At 39.6% G+C, this 23,044-nt stretch overlaps 1 protein-coding gene across 1 annotated transcript in view; it reads right to left on the bottom strand.

Moving 5' to 3' along the window:
* MOCOS (molybdenum cofactor sulfurase) overlaps positions 1 to 23,044 on the bottom strand; it is a 140,772-nt gene that overhangs the window by 17,920 nt on the left and 99,808 nt on the right. Inside the window, exons 7-10 of the mRNA XM_026087774.1 lie at positions 14,723 to 14,885; positions 8,204 to 8,285; positions 1,315 to 1,439; positions 578 to 683 (exon numbers count right to left, since the gene is read on the bottom strand). Of these exons, the coding sequence (XP_025943559.1) occupies positions 578 to 683; positions 1,315 to 1,439; positions 8,204 to 8,285; positions 14,723 to 14,885 (476 nt within the window). The remainder of the gene's footprint in view (positions 1 to 577; positions 684 to 1,314; positions 1,440 to 8,203; positions 8,286 to 14,722; positions 14,886 to 23,044) is intronic.

The raw sequence follows: 23,044 nt of genomic DNA, 5'->3' as shown, positions 1-23,044 counted from the left end.
TTATCTTCGAACTCCGGGTTGGCTCAATGTTTCCTTTGTTGCTTGTATCTCCCACTTTTGTACAAATAACGTCAAATTCTATACAGAAACAATCAAATAAAGGAAACAGCAACAAAATAAATATAGTCCTGAAAATAGTTTAAAAATATTTCTGCTGTGAATATTTACCCTAAATCTTAAGCCTTCTCATATGAGAGAAATCTTTCAGTAAGTACCAAGATGTTATATTTTCACCTAACAGATGATTTATGTTGAGGTAACATAATTATCCCCGTTCCTCCTACAAACAGAAGTTGGCTTATTCCTAACACTCTCCTGCCAATGGATCATTTGACAAGAATTACACTGACATTTTCCTAATGATGAGTGGCACACAGGTTATGTTCAAGCACTTAACCCAAATTTTCAGAAGTAATATAGGCATAAGGAATTACATCAGTTTGGTACCTATATATTTGTTGAAGACTGAAAAGTAAGTATCTCTAAATTTTGAAATAAAACAATTATATTGGTATTTTGTGACAGAATTCTGGAATCCAAAACTGCTGAGAGACATTTGAAAACAGAAGGATCTTACCTTGCAGAAATATGGTCCTTCAACTGCAAAATGCTTGCTACATTTATCAGGAGGTATTGTGCTTCATTCACAAGAGAGAGCGAGATACTTGTAGCAGGTGCCAGACCTAAAAAATCAATCCAACATTATAAAATGATGTTTAAAAATGAGGAAGATAATACTAGCAATTTCACCCCATCTTTCCTGTGACCTCTTACTCATTTGCATTACAAAAGTTATTCATTGGGCTCCAGATGCTACGGAAAGATTCCAAGAATCCTCTCAAACTTGTAAATCATAATGATGCAATACATTTAGAAACTGTGATAGAGATGAGATTTTACCAATTTTGTAAAATAATTTACAAGAGCAATATCTATGGATTTTTCATGCTCTTTCAGTTTGTTCCCTTTTATACTGAATTTCAGTATAAGAATAAATTCACTGTTAATGGATTTTTCATGATCATTTTTCAAAATGGTCATTGAATATTCAGACAGTATCATGGCAGTGATAATAAAAAAAGGCCAGACTGGTGTATCTGTACATTTTCGCCAAGTCTAACAAATGGAAGGGCAGCATAAGAACAGTTTGGGTGCCTTTTGAATGTACCTTTTGAAGCCTACTAGACAAATATCACATGACTCTTTCACCCTTTATCACTGAATTTTGTACTCAGTATGAAGCCCATGAACCAACCTGATATTTTGTATTTACTAAGTGAGGAATCACATACATTTTTAAGAATGCCAACATACCTTTTGTATTTTTCTGATGCCTATTGTTTTTTACGTCTGAACTTTGCCTTATCAAGCGACACGAACGACCAAGAAACATAGATAACCAGCCAGCAATTCTCTCCCCGCAGTCATATGTTTTTACCCTATCACAAGAAAAGAGGGAATTAACAAAATTTGACTGCCAAAACATTAATTTGCAAAACTGAAGACAAGTAATGAAGATGTTTATTCTGCTTCTTTCAACACAAAATACAGAATCCATAGTATGATGAGTGATAAAACAGAGATGTGAAATTCTGCAAAATTTTATTTCCCAGATTTCCTCAACTTTAGAGTACTTTTAGTCTTGAATTTAATAATTATAGGATCTAATTTAATTTTACACATAAAATTATTGGGGAATAAGGAACTATATAACTGTAATGCTCAAGACTGACCGTGATGTACAGTAACTGGTAACCCATATTATGATATTACAATACAGTATTATGGAAAAGTTACTCTTTGGTCTGTGTTTTTTACTAAGCTAAAGAGAAATAATCTGAGTTGAATTTATGACTGCCCCACTGTGCCATACTGCATATAATTTTTAATGAAGCCATCAGGTACAATGATGTTCATTCCCTAATTTAATTCATGTTAGTACAGACACTCCCCATTAACCTTGAAGACACAACATGGCTCTGCTAACAGAGCTCAAGTAGTAGTTTTTCCCAGAATCACAGAATCACAGAATCGCTGAGGTTGGAAGGGACCTCTGGAGATCATCTAGTCCAACCCCCCTGCTCAAGCAGGGTCACCTAGAGCACATTGCACAGGATTGCATCCAGGCGCGTTTTGAATATTTCCAGAGAAGGAGACTCCACCACCTCTCTGGGCAACCTCTTCCAGTGCTCTGACACCCTCACAGTGAAAAAGTTTTTCCTCATGTTCAGATGGAAGTGTCTGTGTTTCAGTTTGTGCCCATTGCCTCGCGTCCTGTCGCTCKGCACCACTGAAAAGAGTCTGGTCCCATCCTCTYRACACCCTCYCTTCAGATACTTGTACACRTTGATAAGATCTCCTCTCAGCCTTCTCTTCTCCAAGCTAAACAGGCCCAGCTCTCTCAGCCTTTCCTCATAAGAGAGAGGCTCCAGTCCCCTAATCATCTTTGTGGCCCTTCGCTGGACTTGCTCCAGTAGTGCCACATCCCTCTTGTACTGGGGAGCCCAGAACTGGACGCAGTACTCCAGATGTGGCCTCACCAGGGCTGAGTAGAGGGGGAGAATCACCTCCCTCGACCTGCTGGCAACACTCTTCCTCATGCAGCCCAGGATACCATTGGCCTTCTTGGCCACAAGGACACATTGCTGCTGGCTCATGCTTAACTTGGTGTCCACCAGCACTCCCAGGTCCTTCTCTGCAGAGCTGCTTTCCAGCAGGTCAACCCCCAACCTGTACTGGTGCATGGGGTTATTCCTCCCTAGGTGCAGGACCCTGCACTTGCCTTTGTTGAACTTCATGAGGTTCCTCTCTGCCCACCCCTCCAGCCTGTCCAAGTCTCTCTGAATGGCAGCACAGCCCTCTGGTGTATCAGCCACTCCTCCCGGTTTTGTATCGTCAGCAAACTTGCTGAGGGTGCACTCTGTGCCTTCATCCAGGTCACTGATGAAGAAGTTGAACAAGACTGGACCCAGTACTGACYCCTGGGGGACACCGCTAGCTACAGGCCTCCAACTGGACTCTGTGCCATTGATCACAACCCTCTGAGCTCTGCCATTCAGCCAGTTCTCAATCCACCTCACTGTCCACTCATCCAGCCCACACTTCCTGAGCTTGTCTATGAGGATGTTATGGGAGACAGTGTCAAAAGCCTTGCTGAAGTCTAGGTAGACAACATCCACTGCTCTCCCCTCATCTACCCAGCCAGTCATTCCATCACAGAAGGCTATCAGATTGGTTAAGCATGATTTCCCCTTGGTGAAGCCATGCTGACTACTCCTGATCACCTTCTTGTCCTCCACATGCTTGGAGATGGCCTCCAGGATGAGCTGCTCCATCACCTTTCCAGGGATGGAGGTGAGGCTGACTGGCCTGTAGTTGCCTGGGTCCTCCTCCTTGCCCTTTTTGAAGACTGGGGTGACAYTGGCTTTCTTCCAGTCCTCAGGCACCTCTCCTGTTCTCCATGACCTTTCAAAGATGATGGAGAGTGGCTTAGCAATGACATCTGTCAGCTCCCTCAGCACTCATGGGTGCATCCCATCGGGGCCCATGGATTTGTGGGTGTCAAGTTTGCTTAAATGATCTCTAACCCACTCCTCCTCCACCAAGGGAAAGTCTTCCTTTCTCCAGACTTTCTCTCTTGCCTCCAGGATCTGGGGTTCCTGAGGGCTGGCCTCAGCAGTGACGACTGAAGCAAAGAAGGCATTCAGTAACTCTGCCTTCTCTGCATCCTTTGTCACCAGGGCACCCACCTCATTCAGCAAAGGGCCCACATTTTCCCTAGTCTTCCTCTTGCTACTGATGTATTTGAAGAAGCCCTTCTTGCTGTCCTTGACATCTCTCGCCAGATTTAATTCCAAACGGGCCTTAGCCTTCCTCGTCGCATCCCTGCATACTCTGACAACGTTCCTATATTCCTCCCAAGTGGCCTGTCCCCCTTTCCACTTTCTGTACACTTCCTTCTTCTGGTTGAGTTTTGCCAGGAGCTCCTTGCTCATCCACACAGGTCTCCTGCCTCCTTTGCTTGACTTCCTACTCATAGGGATGCACCGCTCTTGAGCCTGGAGGAAGTGATGTTTGAATATTAACCAGCTCTCTTGAACACTCCTTCCTTCTAGGGCCCTCACCCACGGGATTCCTCCAAGTAGGTCCCTGAAGAGGCCAAAGTTTGCTCTCCCTATCTAAGCATGGTTTCCTTTACTAGCAGTTTGTCTAGTAGGTTATGCAAGGCTGGCAATAGCTCTTTCTCCTTTACCTGGATGTAATCCCTCCTAGAAGGATCTTCAGATAACCCCTCGGTTCAGGAAGGCTATGGATCAGATTATGTGAGTCATCCTATTTGCCATTAGCATCCTCAGCCCACAAACATTGTAACTTCTGTAGTCTAAAATGAGGCATTCAGTTTAAGCTAGTTTTCTGGGTTCCCCTCACAAGAAATGGAAAAAGATAAGTACTTCCCATTAATATTAGACCTTAGGATGGGATGTCTCTCACTCAGGAAGTATTTAACTCAGTACTCTCTAGTATTTATTGACTACTAAAGGAGACTTGACTAACATCTAACTTTGAAATGGCAAAAACAGGTAAGAAGAATGCAAATTCTTATGCCTATCTAGGCAGGATTCTTGTAAGGAAAGTGAGACAGCCATGGTCCTATGCTCACCTTGTTGTCCTACACAGCCAAAGCTGCTGATCTGTATGGAGACCATCCGCTGTGTGAAACAAGGAAACAGTTCCTCACAGCAAGGGACACTAAGCCCTAACATGATGAGAGGAAGCTGCCTGGCCTTACAAAATGTTCTGTAGATTGAATTGAGTTACACAGGTGGAAAGCCAGACAAAGTGAAATCAAAGACATTTTCTAATCCTGCAGGGATCAGATCTCTCTTCAGCTGCTGTTCTGAATTCTGACTGTGGTGCAACTTTGCAACTCTCTCCCCAGTCTGAGATTGGACAGATGCCAACCAGCTGCATCTGGTCAGCAATGTCCTTCAGCTGAAACGAAACACAGATATCACRAGATACAGGCTCTGTGGCAAGAATCAGGGCCCAAAAAGGGGAGTTTCCATATGAGACTTCACCGTCTCAGCTGGACAGTTCTTGTGTCCTTGCTGTCACAGAAACAGGGAGAAGAAGGCTGATGAGAACATGTAAATCTTCCACGGTGATAGTATAGGTGAAACAAGTTCCCCAAATTTTTTTCTCGTCCAGACAGAGGTGCTAGGGGTATTTCAGTCTTCTTCTGAGCCACTTCCCTCTGACAGCCTGCCGGGGCTTGATACTGTATAAATCAGAATCAAAATTTGGTCCTCTTTTATATTTGCTTACTATTTTCAGTCACAATGGCTGAGCTACAAACACACAGCATTCTTAGCATTTCATCAAAGGTCACTATGTAGTTTCTGTATTCCAAGACTCCTAAGTTTTCAAATTGCTTTTCCTTATTGTCTGAACATTTTCCAAGTGAGGAACATTGTCTCTTCAAGGTCTTTTTCAAAGTCCCTCTGTCGTAGCTCAATTCTATTCATTTTATACTTGCATTTATTTTCGTTGAGCATTAGTTTACATCTGTCAGGATTACATTTCATTTGGCACACGTCAGGCAATTTATAAAGGAGGGCCTAGTTCTCTCAGATTTTATTTGCTGTCCTCTGAGTTCCCCGCTCATCTTGCTATTATGTCATTTAGCTTCAGTGCTTTACAGCTGGTACCTCTAGCTAGGTAATTTATAGAATAAGAAACAAGGACAGCTAAAGGATGAATATTGATTCCGAGGAATATAATATAATACATTTACCCACAACAGGCTCAGTTCACCTTGTTTTTAACTATTACTTTGCCTAGTTCTACCGTTGATATCCTTTCCTTGCTCTTTTCGATACTGTGGCCTGTCATGGAGCAGGCTGTGTCCCTGCCTTTTGTAGTACAGCACTAACCCTGAGCATTTGGGGTCTTCTACAACATCAATAACCATAACAACACTAGCTTCTACTTTCATCTGACACTGTTAGCTATTATATTGGAGAGCCATGTCTCTCCAACGTGAGCAGCACCTGGTGACAGACAACCCCTGTGAAGATGAATACTAACACAAGTTGCCTCATACAGAAGAAGCTTGGGGTCATTTAACTTTTGTGACTGCTGTCAAATTAAACAACCTCACGTAACTGCTTGCTGATTCCAGGTCATGTGCTTTTCCCAGCTATATCAGTGTAAATCCAGAGTAGCCACATAGGTCAACAGAACAGCTGAAATCACAGTGGCATAAACTGAGAGCAGAATTAATCTGTGGAGAAAGCATTCTGTAAGAGGTTTTTTTTTGAATAAAGATCTTTAAGCAAAAGCTTTTGGTCCCACTGCTTATCTCAGACACTCTGCAGAAGAAACCCCAGACTACAAATCATCTCCTGTCCCTGCTACAGTAAGGCACTTTTATGTCCCTGTTTTCCAGCCCCTGTTGAAAACCAGGGAACATGGCATCAGGGCTGTTGGATCTCTGAGCTCTTTCAGAACCTCAGCAATTTTGTCCACTCCTTCTGCCTTATTTCTTGCCTTGTTTATTTGCTAATCACAATCCACCCTGTGTAGTTTGTCTTGTGTCTACCCTTTCTTTTCCATCCTTTTTTTCCTCCTTAAAACTCTGAGCAGTCTCCCATGAAAGTTTCCCATTTTATACATTAAAAATGACAGAGCCAGTGTCATGAAAGGCAAGCTACCAATAAATAGTATGGCAACAAAGTATATGCACACAGCAGAAAAGATAACACAGGCTATTTAATAGCAAGGCCTGTAAGAGATGGGCTAACCATGGGGAGGCTAAGGATGAGTCAACGCTACGGGAAGTGGGACAGATGGTTAAAATAAATGACTCCTGGGTGATTTCCACTACCTGGGGAAAATACACTTCCAAGGAAAAGATCCTCTTTATTATCTGAATACACAAGGGTAATATCCTAACACAAAAGGTTAAAAAAAAAAACCCAAACCCAAGAAGCGTAAGTCTGCCCTCATGGTGAGTATATCATATAAATTATAGGCATATTCTACAAATCACATTTACCAAAGCAGTGAATATGTTTCAGGTAGGAAAAAACAGAAATCACTGGTGATAAATGAAATCGTTTCAGAAACCAAGTGAAAAATCCTCAATGTTGAACAAAAACACAGGAAGAATAATTGTCCTTGTTGATTTTCAGGGTGTATTTTGGGCAAAGAGATCACCTTCTCCTTCTTGCAACAGTGGAATACAATTTCTGTGTAATATGCAAAATTGTCAAAAGAAGGAGACATGGGAGAATGTCCAGAGCTGCTGCTGGTTTTTATGCTGCTGCCCTCCGAGAATCAAGTGTAGAGAGTTACAAGGAATTAGTGTATATTGGTTAAAAAAATAAATAAATCTGTAAATGGCTCTTTTAGTTGGACTTAACAAGAGACTTAGCTGGTGGAAGGAAACATAGTAGATAATGTGAATGTACTTTAGGAAGGCACTTGATACACAGGCACTCAGAAAACTTAATGAGACTGGGAAGTACTTAGAAAATATGATAGATAAACAGTTAAGTTCACTGATAGGAAATTAATTTATTTGTAATGTTATATTTCACTGAAGTGATCTATCTCAGTTTGAAATTAATGTTATTTCACGTACTCAGCTTCAATCTTCCCGAGATGGTTAAGGGGACACTGATGAACATGGATAGTCAAAACAAAACTAAAAAGGGTTGTAAATGTGGAAAGTTGTTTATAACTTCAGCAAGTTCTAGAAAATTTGAATCAGTGCAGCATGAAATGGGCAAAGTTGCCAGCACCATTGCTGTCAAATAAATTAACTGAAATCTAGTGTTCTGATGAGGCCCTCACTCAGCATTTGGAAGTACTGGGGCATCTGTCCCTTTTCTCATCCTTGGAGCAAGTAAAACAAAGATATCTCTTATTCTCCTGAATGCCAAGTCATCACAGTCCCCTGTACCTCTCCCTCCATTTTTTAATAATTTTTTTATTATTTACTGTTTTCTACCAGAGTTGTGGGCCTGCCAAATTACCTACCTAAATCTGTCTTTTCCTGCTCTGCTAAACCAGAGAACATTTGTTATTTTACACCCTCCCCTCTTTTTTTACGGTCTTCTGCCTGTGCACTTTTATCCAGGCATGTCCTGAGTGGCAGTGCAGTGAGTTTTATCTTAGATTCTTCTCTGTTCTCACTCACCTGTGTGAACAGACTTTACTCTCACAGATCACAGCCTCTTTTCCAGTATTTTCTTCTAGTGATATGGATATTGGGTCCATGCCTAGATGGGCAGAGAGCAAGCCATATGAAAAAAAACATTTACGCAGAACCACAGGGTTATGAATAAAGTGCCTAAATTTATACCTGTCCACAATCACAGCAGTCTCACAAATAGCCTATGACAGAAATACTTTTCTTTTTTGCTAGAAATATACTCTCTGCCTGCAGGTGGCTCCAAATGATAATGCAAAGAGCAAAGGCTGCTGACGACCTTGGTATCCAAACCACATTAACAAATATACAATTTCAGCTTTGAGTAACTTTATTCTCTGTGTATCTCAGGTAATGGGATTGGCACAAAATTACTGTCTCAATCAGGGCTGCTGTAGAAAGGATGAGCTTATCACTGTTGTGCTACCCCTAGCAAATCAGGATATGAGTTTAATCATTGCTGAGGGGGTTTTTTGGAGGGGAGGGATGGTGTGAACAGAAAGATAGGGGGGAAAAGTGAAAAAATAAACACAGGCTGTTCAAGAAAAGAATTATAATGTGTCAAAAAACTACATAGTTGAAGTACAGATAAAAAGAATGGAAATCCATTAATGAGATAACTATTCCCATCTATCCATCTCAGAGTTTAAACTGAATGATGAATTCCTGGTAGTTATCTATGCTATCAGTTTCTTCTATAGTTTTCTTATCTTGAACAGAATGAGCCAAAGGGATAAAAAGGTTATTGTGGTTTACTAGAAGGAAAAAGAAAAGCTGTACAGTATTGTTTTTGTTAACTGAGAGCAATAATCTTAAATGACAAACCAGATTTTACTGTGTGGCTGCAATGAATCTCACTCTTTTCCATTATACTACTACATAAACCACCAAAGACTCTATCTCCACTACCCCAGCTTTATATCAACATATTTTGTTTTCATCTATTACTTTTTGTTTATACTATTGTAATATAAACAAGAGTCAAGCTGTGCTAGCTCTATAGTATGGTGAAATAGAATTGTTTTATCCTATTCTGAAGAGTAAGGAAATGTAGTTCAGATTCACTATATCCCAACTATCAGCTCTTGTCCACGCAAGCCTTCGTAACAGAAAGGCTTCTACTCCTTTGCAGCTAATGATGTTAGTGCACTGCAAATGTGTAGAGGGAGGAGGAGAAGCTAGATTCACTCAGGAAAATGAAACATGTAAATAATTAATGCATTGAAATCACTTGCAACAACCTGAAAAAGAAGCCAACGTAATCATCTTATAGACTACAACTGCTCCTGCACTTGCGAGTATTTCGAAACAATTAAACATTAGCATCATTCTTTTTGGAAAAAGAGAAATGTTTCTACCCTGTGTGGGTCCTTAGCTGCTATAACTTTTAAAAATAATTTCTAAACAAAGGATGCTCACAAAATTTCTTAAGATAGAGTCTCAGGGCTTTAAAAATCCCTGATTTTACACACCAGCAAGGGTACCACATTTTTATTGAATAGTACACATTTTACAGTGATGTTTAGGTCAGTTTAACATTGTTAATTACAATTTTATTCTATCTTAAGGCAAAAAAAAAAAAAAAAAAAAAAAAAAGCAGAATATTGCCAGTTACTAAAATGTAAAAACTGTCATTCTCCATGGTCATTTGCTTGATAATAAAATTCACAGATGTGCTCACAGTGTTAATATAAAAAAAATTCTTGTCTTTATAGCTCCTATTTTCAGTCAATGAGAAAAATTAGAGGTCTGTTATTTCAATAGACTGAAATATAAACTATTCATGTATATTCTTTCATCAGTGTATGCACATAATTCCCATTAATTTTATTGGCAGTAACACATGACTATTGAAGGCAGAATAAACTCCATAAAGTGTAATTAGTTGCTCAGTTTTGTTAGCATCTTTCAACTCCAATATTTTAAAGGGACTTCACAACACTCAAAATTTTTCCCTCTGTGCAGTGGCAAACTAATTCACAGATTGCCAAAGTAATGCTGATTGTTAGCTAAAATAGAAAGAGAGAAATTAGCCTTTTACAGGAATGTATTCTCAGCAAAATTCTGTTTGGATTATTTTTGTGTAAGTCAAGAACAAGAACAATGGGCTGTGTTGTGGGGAGTGGAGTGTGCCCCTGCATGGAGCAAGACAGTAAGATTTCTCTTGATTCTCAGTCAAGCAATACAGATTCTGGAAATAACGGCACTTGCTCCTGCCCTGTTTTAAGTCACTGGGAGTCTAACCATTGACTTCACTGGAAGCAAGATTGAGTCGAGATACAAGAAGTTATATTTCTCCATAGACGCCTATTTAAAATTATACTAGTTTTCTCTAAGTGAGTCCTGCTATAGCAAGGGTTCATCGTAATCTTCACATCAAAAAGAGTATGAGATGCCTGTTAATAACCACACAGCCTAAGCAAAAAAGATTTGACAAAATACAGAAATCCAGTTTCTCAAAATTAAGGATCCATTGCCTCCACTAAAGTAAAAAACAGCCCCTGAGAAAACAAGCACAAGCCCTTCCTCTCCCTTTTCGGTCTCTTACCCCTTTCCTCAGAAATCAGGGGAATACCTGGAGCTTCCAGGCTGCCATGCAAAGCAACTAATACTGCTGGCATGGCAGAGAACGTACCCAAGCCTTCAAGCATTTTTGGCCTTGCCTAGAGCCCCAGTCTGACTGCCCTCGCTAACCACAAGGATGGCAGGATCACACAGCTAGATCAGTCAGACAGTGGGTCTGCACATCTGAGGGTTAGACAGGCTAGGGAGATGCCCTACAAACAGGGACTAAAGGAGGAACCTGAATCAGTTTCTCAACATGGAGAGGATTCAGCAAAAGCTACTAAAGTAGTTACTGTCAAGCTAAATCATACTGACAAATCTACTTAATACATATTGAAATAAATTTGCTATAAATAATTTTCACTAATGAAAAGTTTTATAGAAAGAGGAAACCTGGAGGGGGAGAGAGAATAGATTCATTAGTTTTAAAAGTCGTATAGATAGTCTTCATCATAATCTAACAGTATTAACAGCAAGATGTTCTTTAAGAATGCTGCATAATTCAGTGATGTGAAATTTGCCTCACTCAGCTTTAGGCACTTACCAGAGGCATCTAATCCAGGACCATGGTTGCCTTAGGCTCCCTCTGTTGGAGAGAGACACCTCCAGACAACAAAGCGTGCTTTAGATGGTGATCATTGCCACAGTCTGCTCTCACATTGCCAAAAGTACAGCTGATAGCAGAGAAACCAGTAGAGAAAGTGGAGTGGTTACAGTGTCCTCACAGGGGAGCAGAAAGGCGGCAGCTACCTGGACCGTCGTTGTTACCTGACCAGCTGGGAGCAACTGGGATTTCACATTAAGCAGAGCAAGAGGTGCAGTAAAGGTATAGCTAAAAGCTTTTGCCATTTTTTTCACCATTGCCACCTCCTTCACCCACTCCTCAACACCAGAAATGTCCACATCACCATGCTCAGACCCAGGCCCAGGCCTAGGCCCATGCTGGGTAAGGCCAAATGTGGTTCTGCCTAGGTCAGAAAAACAGGGCTGAAAGAAATGAGATGGCAGAGAAATGAGAGTTAGACAGCTGACTGTTTTCTGCTTACCAAAGCTTTCATAACCTTTGCCTCTTCATTAATGCAATGAAATGTGCAATAAAGGCCAAGACAATGAAATCTATTCATGGTTATAACTGCAGTGAAATCACGTGCTGAAGAGAACAAAGTAACTCTACAAGGGGACTGTGGGGGCAGGGGGAGGAGAGGAGGAGCCAAAGGAAACAAAACTCTCACCTGGGAAAGATGCATGCTAATATAGCTGAGGAAAGCCAGTTCGGATGGGAGGCATCCAGTGGGAGAGAGAAACCCACAAAGCAATAATGCTGGAAGAGCCCTGGAGGCAACCAGAGTCAGCAGGCTAAGTGCTACAAATCTGAAATATGATTAGCCAGCAACACAGGCCAGTGAAGGCTTCAAGCTGCAGGCACAGCCCTCCTGGCCCACCAAATGGCTACTGATCCTTGCTGTACTGCTCTCTGCTTTAGCTACATGCACAGCATTCAGCTGCAGATGCTAAATTAGCAACAAGCTATTGACAGGCTGAAGAGAGCTGTGACAAAAGCAAGAATGATTAACATGAGACTTCCAAGGAAAGAGTCAACTAGTTGAATTAAATTGGTCTGCCATAGAAAGATTTAAGTGGGAGATATAACAACGGCTCATATATCTGAAGGGATAAAAGAAAGAATAAAAATTTAATACAAACAAATAAATCATGAGTTTAGACTGCATGTGAGAGGAAAAAACTCAGAATAAATATTAGAACAGCTTCCTATTGATTTATCTGATGAGTCTTACCTGCTGGCTCATATATACTCCCATCACTGTGCTATCTTATGAACAGTATCTTCCAGAATAGTCTCTCCAAGCAAATGAGAGCCATTATCACACTCTCAAGCATTAAAAAATAACACAGGTTGCAAATACGCTATAAAAATGGAAAATAGCAGTCCTGTTATAAACAGAGGGCCCAGAACACCTTATTGGCTAGAATGATTGGTATCTAGGCTCATTATACAAAGAATAAAATGACTCTCCACTCTTACATACTGGCAGAACCAAGACAAGCAGTAAATGCCAACCAGGTTTCTGTTAGAGCACATGGGAGATCCAATCAATCACTTTGGGATGGAAAAGTGATCTACAGACCTGATCAATCACTTTTCGGTGGAAATGGTTCTCACTTTCACATGAGGGAAGTTAAGTGACTGTGAAATTTCCAACAATGACATGAAGTAAAATGTAGGATTTAAAGGTGAATTTCACCCTGGCACCAACTACAGCAAGGGACTGAACTGCCACTAAATCTCAGTGAGAAATGGGTGCCTTGACTGTTGTTTATGTCTGTGAAAATGTCTTCCTGACTCTCTGAAGTATGTCAGTGCAGACATTATTGCCTGGCAAACATACTAATGGATATGCACTTACCCAAACAATGTGATACTAGCCAGGAAAAAAAATGAAGAAAACACACAGAAGAGCAGAATGAAACAATCAAAAGGCCCAACAGAGGTGAAGCTCTGAAAATGTGAAGGATAAATGGAGAAGGTTTAGACAAGACTTCACATTGTATCCACAAGAAAGAGGTACGAGGAGAAAGGAACTGAGATGGAAAGGAACTTAATTTCTAGGAATAATGAGTTCTGAAGCACTTTGTAATTTAAATGTTTTCAGAGAAGGCTGGCTATGAAACTGTACTACAAAAATCTGGGTTGACATGCACTCCATATTGAATTGAAATGAATCAACAATAGCTTTTTAAAGAAAAAATATAGAGAGAAGAGAGGGAAATGACAGGGTTTGTAACAATGAGCCAATACAGAATCCGTAAAAAGAGACCAGATTGTGTTTGGGATCTGAAACAAACACAAACCTACAAGAGACTAGAGGAAGTACCTGCATGGATGTTTGACAGACCTATTCCAATTCACCAGGCAAAAGAAATCAACTGGTCAGGCTTAATTTTACAGAGAATGAACAGTGCCCGGACACTGGAGGGGACAACAAATTTAATGTACAGAAAGGAGACTGTAGTTACAGATCCACCAGGAACACATCCATAATGGAGTTCTAATAAGGGATGAAAAATCCAACTGTAAGTTCCCGTGTTGTGCTCTAGCTGCTGAAATTATGGGCATATATATTATTAATGGTTAAGACACACAGTCTGAGTAAATGTTAGACCCCAGGGAAATGATAAATACCATTCAGCCACATGTAAACTAGGCATTAATAATGACTTTTGTGGAATACAAACCTGCTTCACTGTTCAGTGCTAACAGCACTGTTAGAAAAATAAACAATATGTACCCTTAAGTATCAAGGGGCTTTCTGTAATGCTTTCCATAGGGATTTTTTTTCCTCAGGAGAGAATAAAAAGAGTTTTGATGAATCCAGAAAACCCAAATATCATGAAATATTTGCATGCATATTGTATATAATACTGCCAGTATTAAACTGAGCTAGGTAATGTCTGGTCCTTATTTTAATGATACTAATTCCTGTTGAAGACTCTTCACCATAGTCCCACAGCTCCTGGAAGGAGGATATCTATAAAATAGGAAGGTCTCTGACCAGGATATATGACAGCTGTTCCTTCACCTTCACAGCAATAATAGTCTGTTCTGGATGGTGGACCTCCTCCACGATGTCAGGAGTAGAATAGTCAGTAGATTTCCACATCTACCAATTCACCTTCCCTTCCTAGAGCATCCACTTTATGACTGCACGTGGGGAGTCACTGTCTTCTCTCCACCTGCCTCTACAACACACTAGAGAACTATTCAGTGCTATTACAGCCTGGGCTTCCTTACCTGAAGTAGCAGAATTTGTCCCCCATGTTAGCAGGGATACACAACATCCAATATTTTGGTAGGTGCATGCAGCTCTGTTTATAAAGTTGACGCCAATAATGAAGGAGGAGAAAAGGATATTATTCACTAACCTTCTGCCTGAATGACCATAATATTTTGCTTCAGATCAATTGAGGGATTTACAAGACACAATCTTGGCTCCTGCTTCTGAGTCATGCACACTCCATTCTGATTTACAACCATCCAGTTACGGTCATACAGTAAACCTTGGTTTCCTACTGGCCATTCTGCAACCTAGAAAAGCATCAGGAGGAAATAAAAAGATTTAGAGAATGTTAGTTGCATTAATAGGCCTATGCTGAAAAGAGAAGGAAAAAAAATAGTAATGTAACACTTTGAAATCAGGAAAACTTGTGCAAGCCAGTGTCAGTCTTTATAATAGAAACCTTAACTGCAAATCAAAGGTAAAGATCTGACTGCAAGAAGCTGACTAAACAAAATGGAGTTACTATAATTTGTTATGTATTATCCTGCACTTAGATATTACATTTAACAGAGCCATACAAATAGAGTAAACAATCTGTGAAATAGTCTGAAATTGTTTTCAGTTTTATTCTCTGTCATTTTTAGGGCCTCTCCCCCCAACAACTTAGTTTTAATTTGCAAAGCATGGACACTTCGAGATACATGTATGAGTTAAGCCAAACAAACAAACAAAAAACAAGGAAAATGTGAAATTCAAAATTTTGAAAAAACACATTTTTTCATAAAACTGGAACCACTTTAACTTGAGAAAACTTCCACCATTAAGCTTTCCAGTTTAACTAGGAGCATAATATTTTGTAGATCCCCTTACAACAAAAAGTTTTGTCTTCTTTGCTACCTGTTTTTCCATCACTTCTACAACGCTCTTTACATCCAATAGCCTATACAACCACATCGTCACTGCTTTCATGTACACTTTTCTGGTGAAAAGAACATCTGTTACTGATGCTACACAGATGGTAATCTTGAAATCCAAAAAGAGAGCAATTTTAGTAATGCCTTTGGATGATATTAATAACTGCTTTCTCCTTAGAATGATAAAATATTAATACCATTCTTTTAACAGAAAGCTTGGCATCTAAACATATTGCTTCAACTCCTGTACACTTTCCTGTCACAGTTGAATATGGAGAAAAGTTAACTACAGCTGAACTTTGCTGAATCCTTGTAGAAGTTTGTTAAGAAGCTTAATGCAGCTCACACAAATTAACTAGAAAAAGACTTCTAGAAAAATATATTGAGAAAAAAGATATGTCAAGAACAGCTTGATGCTCCGAAGAAATGCATGGCTTGAAGCACTGTAGTGATCCAATCTGGGAGACTATTGCACATTGAGGAGTTAGTGACCGGAGCAGGCCCAGGGCTGTGCAGTGTTGCACATATCCCTCGGCCGCAGGATAAACTTAGCCGGCTAATCATAATGGAGGAGTCTGTTGGCGGCTCCCCCTTGGCAGTGGCGATTATGCCATTCGTATGTCCTTGTCTTTGTCTGAAAGTGAAGCAGCATGTTCTCATGTGAACATCCTTGCTTGACAGTACTAATGATGAATAGACTTGTTTTCTTCTAAGAAATACCTGTAAGAGTTCTAATACCAAAATGCTGGTGAGCCTCACCACGGACGACATCTGCGCAGCATGCCTTGCCCTGACCAAGGGGTCTGTCCATGCTGCATCATCTCTGGGTTCCCAGCATCAGAAGGGATGCAAGATTTAATAGTTAATTTTCTATTCCACTCTTATCTTTGAATATTCTGATTAAACCTCGTATTATACTTAGAGTCAAGCGGACATTCTTTCATACTGAGATCCAGAAAAAAACGGCACCTATCTGGTGCACAACAAACAAAGGTTAGAATAATTTAAAAATCACATTTCTGTTTAGCATGTGCTCTATCCTAAACCACATAGAACCTGCAAAGTCCCAATTTATAAACTTTTCCAGAATTTGTAAGAGCCCTCAGCAGTAGCTTGAGACTGATTGCCTAACTAGAGAAAGCTGAGGGTAGGCACTCAAAACGTTCTGAAACTGAAATTTTAAAGCATAAAACATAAAAATATAGATACAGCTCAAACCACTAGTATGGAATGCACAAAATATATGGGAAAATTTTAAAGAAATGTATTTTGTCAACCTACTTGATTTATAATATTTTTGGGCAGTTTTTGATGTGAGCATAGATAAAAACTGTCAGTCAAAAGTGGAATCTTCAGGTCTGACAGTATCATCTGCAACTATGTTGTCTGAACACCTCAAACTATCAGCACCTAAAAGATGTGAACCTTTGCCCTGTCTTTGTCCTAGAAGAAGAATCACAGCCCAAAGGCTGTGCAGAGTCAGTTGAAGCACAGACTTCTGTCCTTGCCAGAAACTGTCCTTTGGATAGGCCACTATTTTTTGGTTATCCTGTATAACTAGAGTGGAAAATGCATTTGAACAGCTGGTGATCATCTGAGAGCTGCAAGAGTTTCCTGTTCTCCAATCTCACTTCCAAAACAGAAGATCACAAATCAGTAACACATCCTTTCATGGATCTACCAGAATATCTTAGAGCATTTGCGAGACGAAGTGCAGAATAAGCTAAAAGAGCAGAAAAATACAAAAAGACCCTTGAAGACAATGTTTCTTAGCTCTCAATTATAACATTCAATTCTTATGGTTCCACTTTAGGACAGCAATCTTATTTGGGAAAACGTTTGTGTGTGTGCTTATCCTTTGTTGAAGGCAATTGGTTTTATCAACAAAACAAAACAATCTCTCTTTAATCAGAGCTTCAGATAGTTGTTACCTTGTGGCAAGTATTATGGGGAAAACCCAGCTGACTAGGTAATAGATATTTGGAAATAAACAACCCCTTCCATTCCAAATATCCTCATAGGTCCAAAATAAAGACAAGTAACTCCATGCTCCACTCTGAGATGCAGCACAGAACTATAGGTCCTCGGCCCATTTTTTCCCCTCCTCTGGGTATTTGCCTTTATAACAAGAATGAAACACAAACGTGCCCAGCAGTGAGTCCTGTTCCTTTCATGGATGTCCCTGGTACACTGTCAAGTACCCTACTTCCTCTCCACATTGGAATTACAACATCCTTTCTGTTGTTAGGACCTCAAAAAACAACAACAACAACAACAACAACAACAACAAAACGCAACAACCAAATGACTGTGTACTCTGCCCTGGACAGAGAGTCATAAATTATCATGCAACAGGCTGAGTTGTTTCGATGCTAATATGATACCTGGAGATGAGCATGGAACATAGGAATTTCTGTTCTCCTTAGTACTTAGGCTTGCGACCTGGCAGGACCCTCTCCCATCCTTATTTCTAAGAGGCTGAAGAGATTGTTGAATGATTGCAAACTACTGAATTAAACCACTTCAAATGAATTCTGCCTGCTCTGAGACATGGGAAGAGTGGTTCAATTCAGCTGCCTTGGATTACATCTGTGGTGCCTGCCCAGGGCTGGCAGATACAGCACAGGTTGACCCACATCTTGGTGGACCAGCAGCAGGAAGAAAGGCACTAGATACCTACCAGTTCAGGCAACTGATTAATTGAAGCAACCCAACTAGTGAGGCCTACTGCAAATTAAAGTGAAACAGGATAGCTTACATCACTGTCAGTAACATCAACAACACAGCTTCTAACTTGATTCCCTGCAGTTGTCTGACCATCTCTTACTACTGAGACAAATTAAAAGTGGGAGAACAAAAAGAAAGCAGAGACACCACAATTTTATCAACAGATGCTAGCACACACCTTCAATTCCTAGCATGGCAGGCAAGCTAATTGTACAAGATAAGGTCTTCTCTGCCTGTCATGAGCAAGGACCACTGCACAGCACAACCAGTTCATGGTATTGTCCCATCTTCTTTAATTTGTTTCTTTTTCTTGTAATGTAAAAAAAAAAAAAAAGTCTTTTTTATTATTTCAGAATTTTCTTTAAAACATTTTTGGCTGCATTTTTCCATAGTTTACAGTAATATCACCATGAAGGCCAATATAGTCTTGGAAGAAAATCACTGCACAGGTTTTAAATTACTCGAGTTTAAAAATGTTAGTGGTCTTATATATCATTTATCCACTGATTACTAAAAATTTGCATTGTATTTTAAAGTGAAAGCTAATTTGTCTTATGTGTCAAGATGCATTTTTTATACTTTGAAATCTACTGCAAGAATAATAAAGTTATGAATGTTTAAAGTCCTAACCTTTGTCACTGGGCTCACTGCATTATGTAATTATGCAAAATTCATGGACATGAGAGATGTTCATGTTTAAAAATGCATGTTTAAAACAAGATTTTATGTTGCAAAAGAAGAAAAAAGTGGTCAGGGATAAAGGTTACTCCTCTTTGTTGCTCCTCTCTCATAAATAAGTGTAGGGAAATCAAAGGAGAGCATCCAAGAAAGTTCAGTAAGAATAGTTAGGCCTCTACTTCCTGTACAGTATGTAACAAATTTATGGAGCACCACTGAACAGGAGACGGTCCCATTGCCAGGAACATTTTATAAAACATACATGCTGTAGAAGCTAACCAACATGCAGTAAGCTGAAGATCTTCATGCATAGCTTCATCCACCCAGCTGCCAAAGCACTCTGCACTCTCATTTTCTCTGGAGGTCAAGCACCTCCCATACTAAAGCACTTAGAAGAGTAGAGAAATCAGAGGCATTTAGACGAGGAGGAGATTATGTGACCTAAAGAGGAGATCAAACAGCTGTGAGTTTGTGTCCACATCCTCATCAAGTTTATCTTTCTGATGTTAAACAAGTTATCTATCCTGCGACCTGTAAGCCAGCAGGCAGACTTTACTGGCAGAAGGGCTGGGTCCTACACACACAGTTAGATGGAATTTTCCACTGCATATACTCTTTCAGACAAACACAAGTGATCATGTACTTCCCAATGAAGTCTACTTACTATACGCTCTAAAAGTCTGACCTACCATATCAGCTGCAGGTCTGCTCTTGAACTTACCAATCTATGAGATTCTGATCTCAAGTATCCAAGCAAAAGCAGAATGGATTTACCGCAGCCTTTATCTAAAACACTTTCCATCTCTTCACATTGACCAGTACAGAACTATCTTACAACTGATAAAAATGGAGATCAAATTTTTAATTGGGAAATATTTTTCTAACCTTCCCAGAACTACGAAGTGTTCTAAAGGTATTTTAGATTTAAAATGTGAAACAATTTCAATCTTTGCTTTCTAACTGAAGACCAAGAAAACTACAAGCTATGTGATTACTGCTATGAGTTATGAGTTTATGAAAGTAAGGGAATAATACCAACATGTTAACCTGAAGTCTGTATGACACAGCAGTGATTTCCTTTAGCAAAGCAGTGATTTAGCAAAGCAGTGATTTCCTAGAGGGTTAAGTCTTTTTATGGCAAAGTCTAGAGAGGATGGAATAATCAGTATTTTAAAAGGCAAAATGATTATCAGGATTTGAGACCATTTAATTGTGGAAAGGTTTCTCTAGTATGCTTTGCTTCAGACTTCAGGGAGGATGGGATGTTTTCCCCTTTCAAGATGACGCAGGCTAAAGTTGCAGTAATGACATACAGAGTGCTGTGGATGGTGATTCACTCTGGAATTAGTGATGATGTAAGTTCTGGCAGTGATGGCTTTCAACTCTACTCTTAATCATGAGGAAGAGACCAAGCAACTGCATGTTTTAGAATGAGATTAACTGACTTTTAAGATACTAGGACTGCCAAAAATATCTTTTCTGATTTCTTCTGATTTGAAAAATAGAGAGATATGGTACCTTATAAATTTCATCCTGTACCGGAAACAAATGTGGAAAACTAATTGTAATGCTCATTACAATTGGTGAGCTAGGAGTTGTCATTTTTACATCTACAGGCAGACAATGAGGTTGACAGATCTTCCAAAGGCTGGTTATAAATATATGGCAGGTCTAGAACTGTCACTTGGACTTTTGGGATCAGAAAACTGAAGAATGCCTGGTGGACAAGAAGAAGATCACAAAAGCAAATGTATTCTCTTTGGGGATTTACTTCAATACTGAAAATCATGAAAACATTCCAATACTGCTTTATCACTCCTCTCCCTACTTTCATTCACAACAGCATCATTGTCATGTCTTTTGGTCTCTCAGCTCTTCTGCTGATCCTGATTTCTCTTGTCCTGGTCTCTCCCCTCTATGGGCTCCTCAAAACAATGAAATCCCAGTCTTTCTTTCTTATCTTTTCCTTTCTCCTATCGCTGTCAATATTGTCACACTTTTTGAGCCATTGAAGCACAAGAGTCTGAAGGTCATCTTGACTTCCTGCTTACCTCTTGACTTCATCTCCTAGCCCACTCTCCTACACTGCACTCCTTATGCATGAAAAGTCCTTCTTCATCATGTCTATTACACCAGCTCCTAGTGTTACTTCATATGCAGTCATGTATCTTCTATGAACTAAGTGGAAATGCATGAAAAACTCTGTTTGAGAAGAAGAGGAGGCAAACAGAATGCTATTTATAATGAACTTCCAGTCCCGTCCATGCCATATATGAAAGCTAGTATATATTTAATTGCATTTGGCTCTTTGACAGCAGAGACTCCGACAGTGCTTAGCTTACTGAGTTCTGCTGCTGCTTCATTATCAAAAAATACCAAAACAGAATACACTAGATTTCAAAAATGATTCTAAACATGCAAAACTAAGTCTCATAATATGGTTGTGATTTTAACATTCATATTTTTAAAGTATTCATATCACCTAAAGTTAGCTGTCTAATTCAAGTTGCTTAAGATCCCTCTTAAACTCAATGCAAAGAGACAGGAATAGCCAGGAACAATTCATCTTATCTATCGTAGATGCCTATTTTATTGTAAGATGAATTAACAGGTATCCATCGCTCACTGCTTACAGACTAGTATCTCACTTTAGAGGGATACGTTTATGTAAGCTGAACCCTGCTTTAAAGATCATTAACACATGCTTGGCACAAGAAGTATGCATGAGAAATGGGGATTTTCCCCCTCTGTATACAATCACAGTTCTGTCTATCAGGGAGTACCAGGTCTGTGTGAATTTATCACCTAGAGTAGTTTCCTCTCCCAGAGCTTGCAGAGAAGAAATCCGGCTCAGCTTGTGGGGAAACATAAGCTGTGTCTTTCATGCTGAGGTACTTCTTACCAGCTCCTGGATACCATCACTTCAAAGACTTCCTAGCACTGAATGTTGTGGTATATATCTCATAACACCAGTCTGCATGTTAAAAACAGAATTTAACCCCAAAGGGGCCTGAATACTGCTAGAATAGATTTCAGCAGCTTCTGCAGTGGTCTTCTGTAACACAGCTAAAAATCTGCAACACTTAAATGAAGGTTAAAACATTCTCCCATGAAATGTGGGATTACTTTGCTTTTCTAAACAATTTAATAAGGGGTGGAAGTTGTTTGTTCAGATCTCATTTGATGTTGAAGACTGTGCTTCTGAATTAAAGACCTCATAAGCAAAACCAAGTTTAAATATACAGACAGTTTGTTAGTCATTCAATATTCTTTGCTTTAATTCCCCAGCTTCTTTTTGCAATAAGAAAAAAAAAATCATGATCAAATCAACTGAGAAGCCATATTTTAAATGCAGGTGGTTTGTCACTGGATTTGACCCCAATTTTCACTCAGATGTGAGACAGTGACCTACACCAGCAAGTTTTCATAGGGAAGTTACACCGTTATTAACATTCATTAAATCACTTCCCAGTATGATACTAAGCAGAGTCACAGTCTAGGTCAATGTGTGGACCATACACCTATTTCTTCATGCATTATGTGAAAAAAAAGAACTCACAGCTAAGGTGACGATATTATTAACTTGGCAGAAAAGCAATTAAAATCTTCAAAGAGTGAACTTTCAAATAGTGCAGCAACACTTAAAGGTCATATTTCTGTTGCAAATGTATTTTTAATGATAACATTTCTTTGTAACGTAAATCAGCCTCCTCTCAATTATAACATGTTAATCCAGTTATTTCTCAATTGCTGCCTACCCATCAATGTCTACAAGTCCATCACATGCCATTTTGTAAAAGCACACTAATTACTTGATTATATTTTAGTCAAGTTTTGCAAATCCAACTATTTTTTTTTTCAAGACTGCATATTATGTGCAGATTTTTCTGTTGAGTGGAGGAGAGAGACAATGTAACACATTCACATCCTGTAACTTTGAAAATCCTAATTGAAAATCCTTCAAAGTCCCTTAGCATGCAGGAACTTATGCTAGAAATTTGAGAAAAGGAGCATGTCTCATCAGGAAAAATGGGTACCCCCATACTGTTTCCTAGTATCTCCTGCACGTGCTACTCCTGGTTGCCCGGTCTGACAGGGGCAAGGCAAAAACAGAAGTTGTGATGAATATTTAAGAATAATTTAAAGTG

This window comes from Apteryx rowi, unplaced genomic scaffold (genome assembly GCF_003343035.1).
Source record: "Apteryx rowi isolate R43461 unplaced genomic scaffold, aptRow1 scaffold_730, whole genome shotgun sequence".
Taxonomy (NCBI): domain Eukaryota; kingdom Metazoa; phylum Chordata; class Aves; order Apterygiformes; family Apterygidae; genus Apteryx; species Apteryx rowi.
Note: the sequence above shows the minus strand (reverse complement) of the source record. Positions and strands in the feature narration are given on the sequence as shown.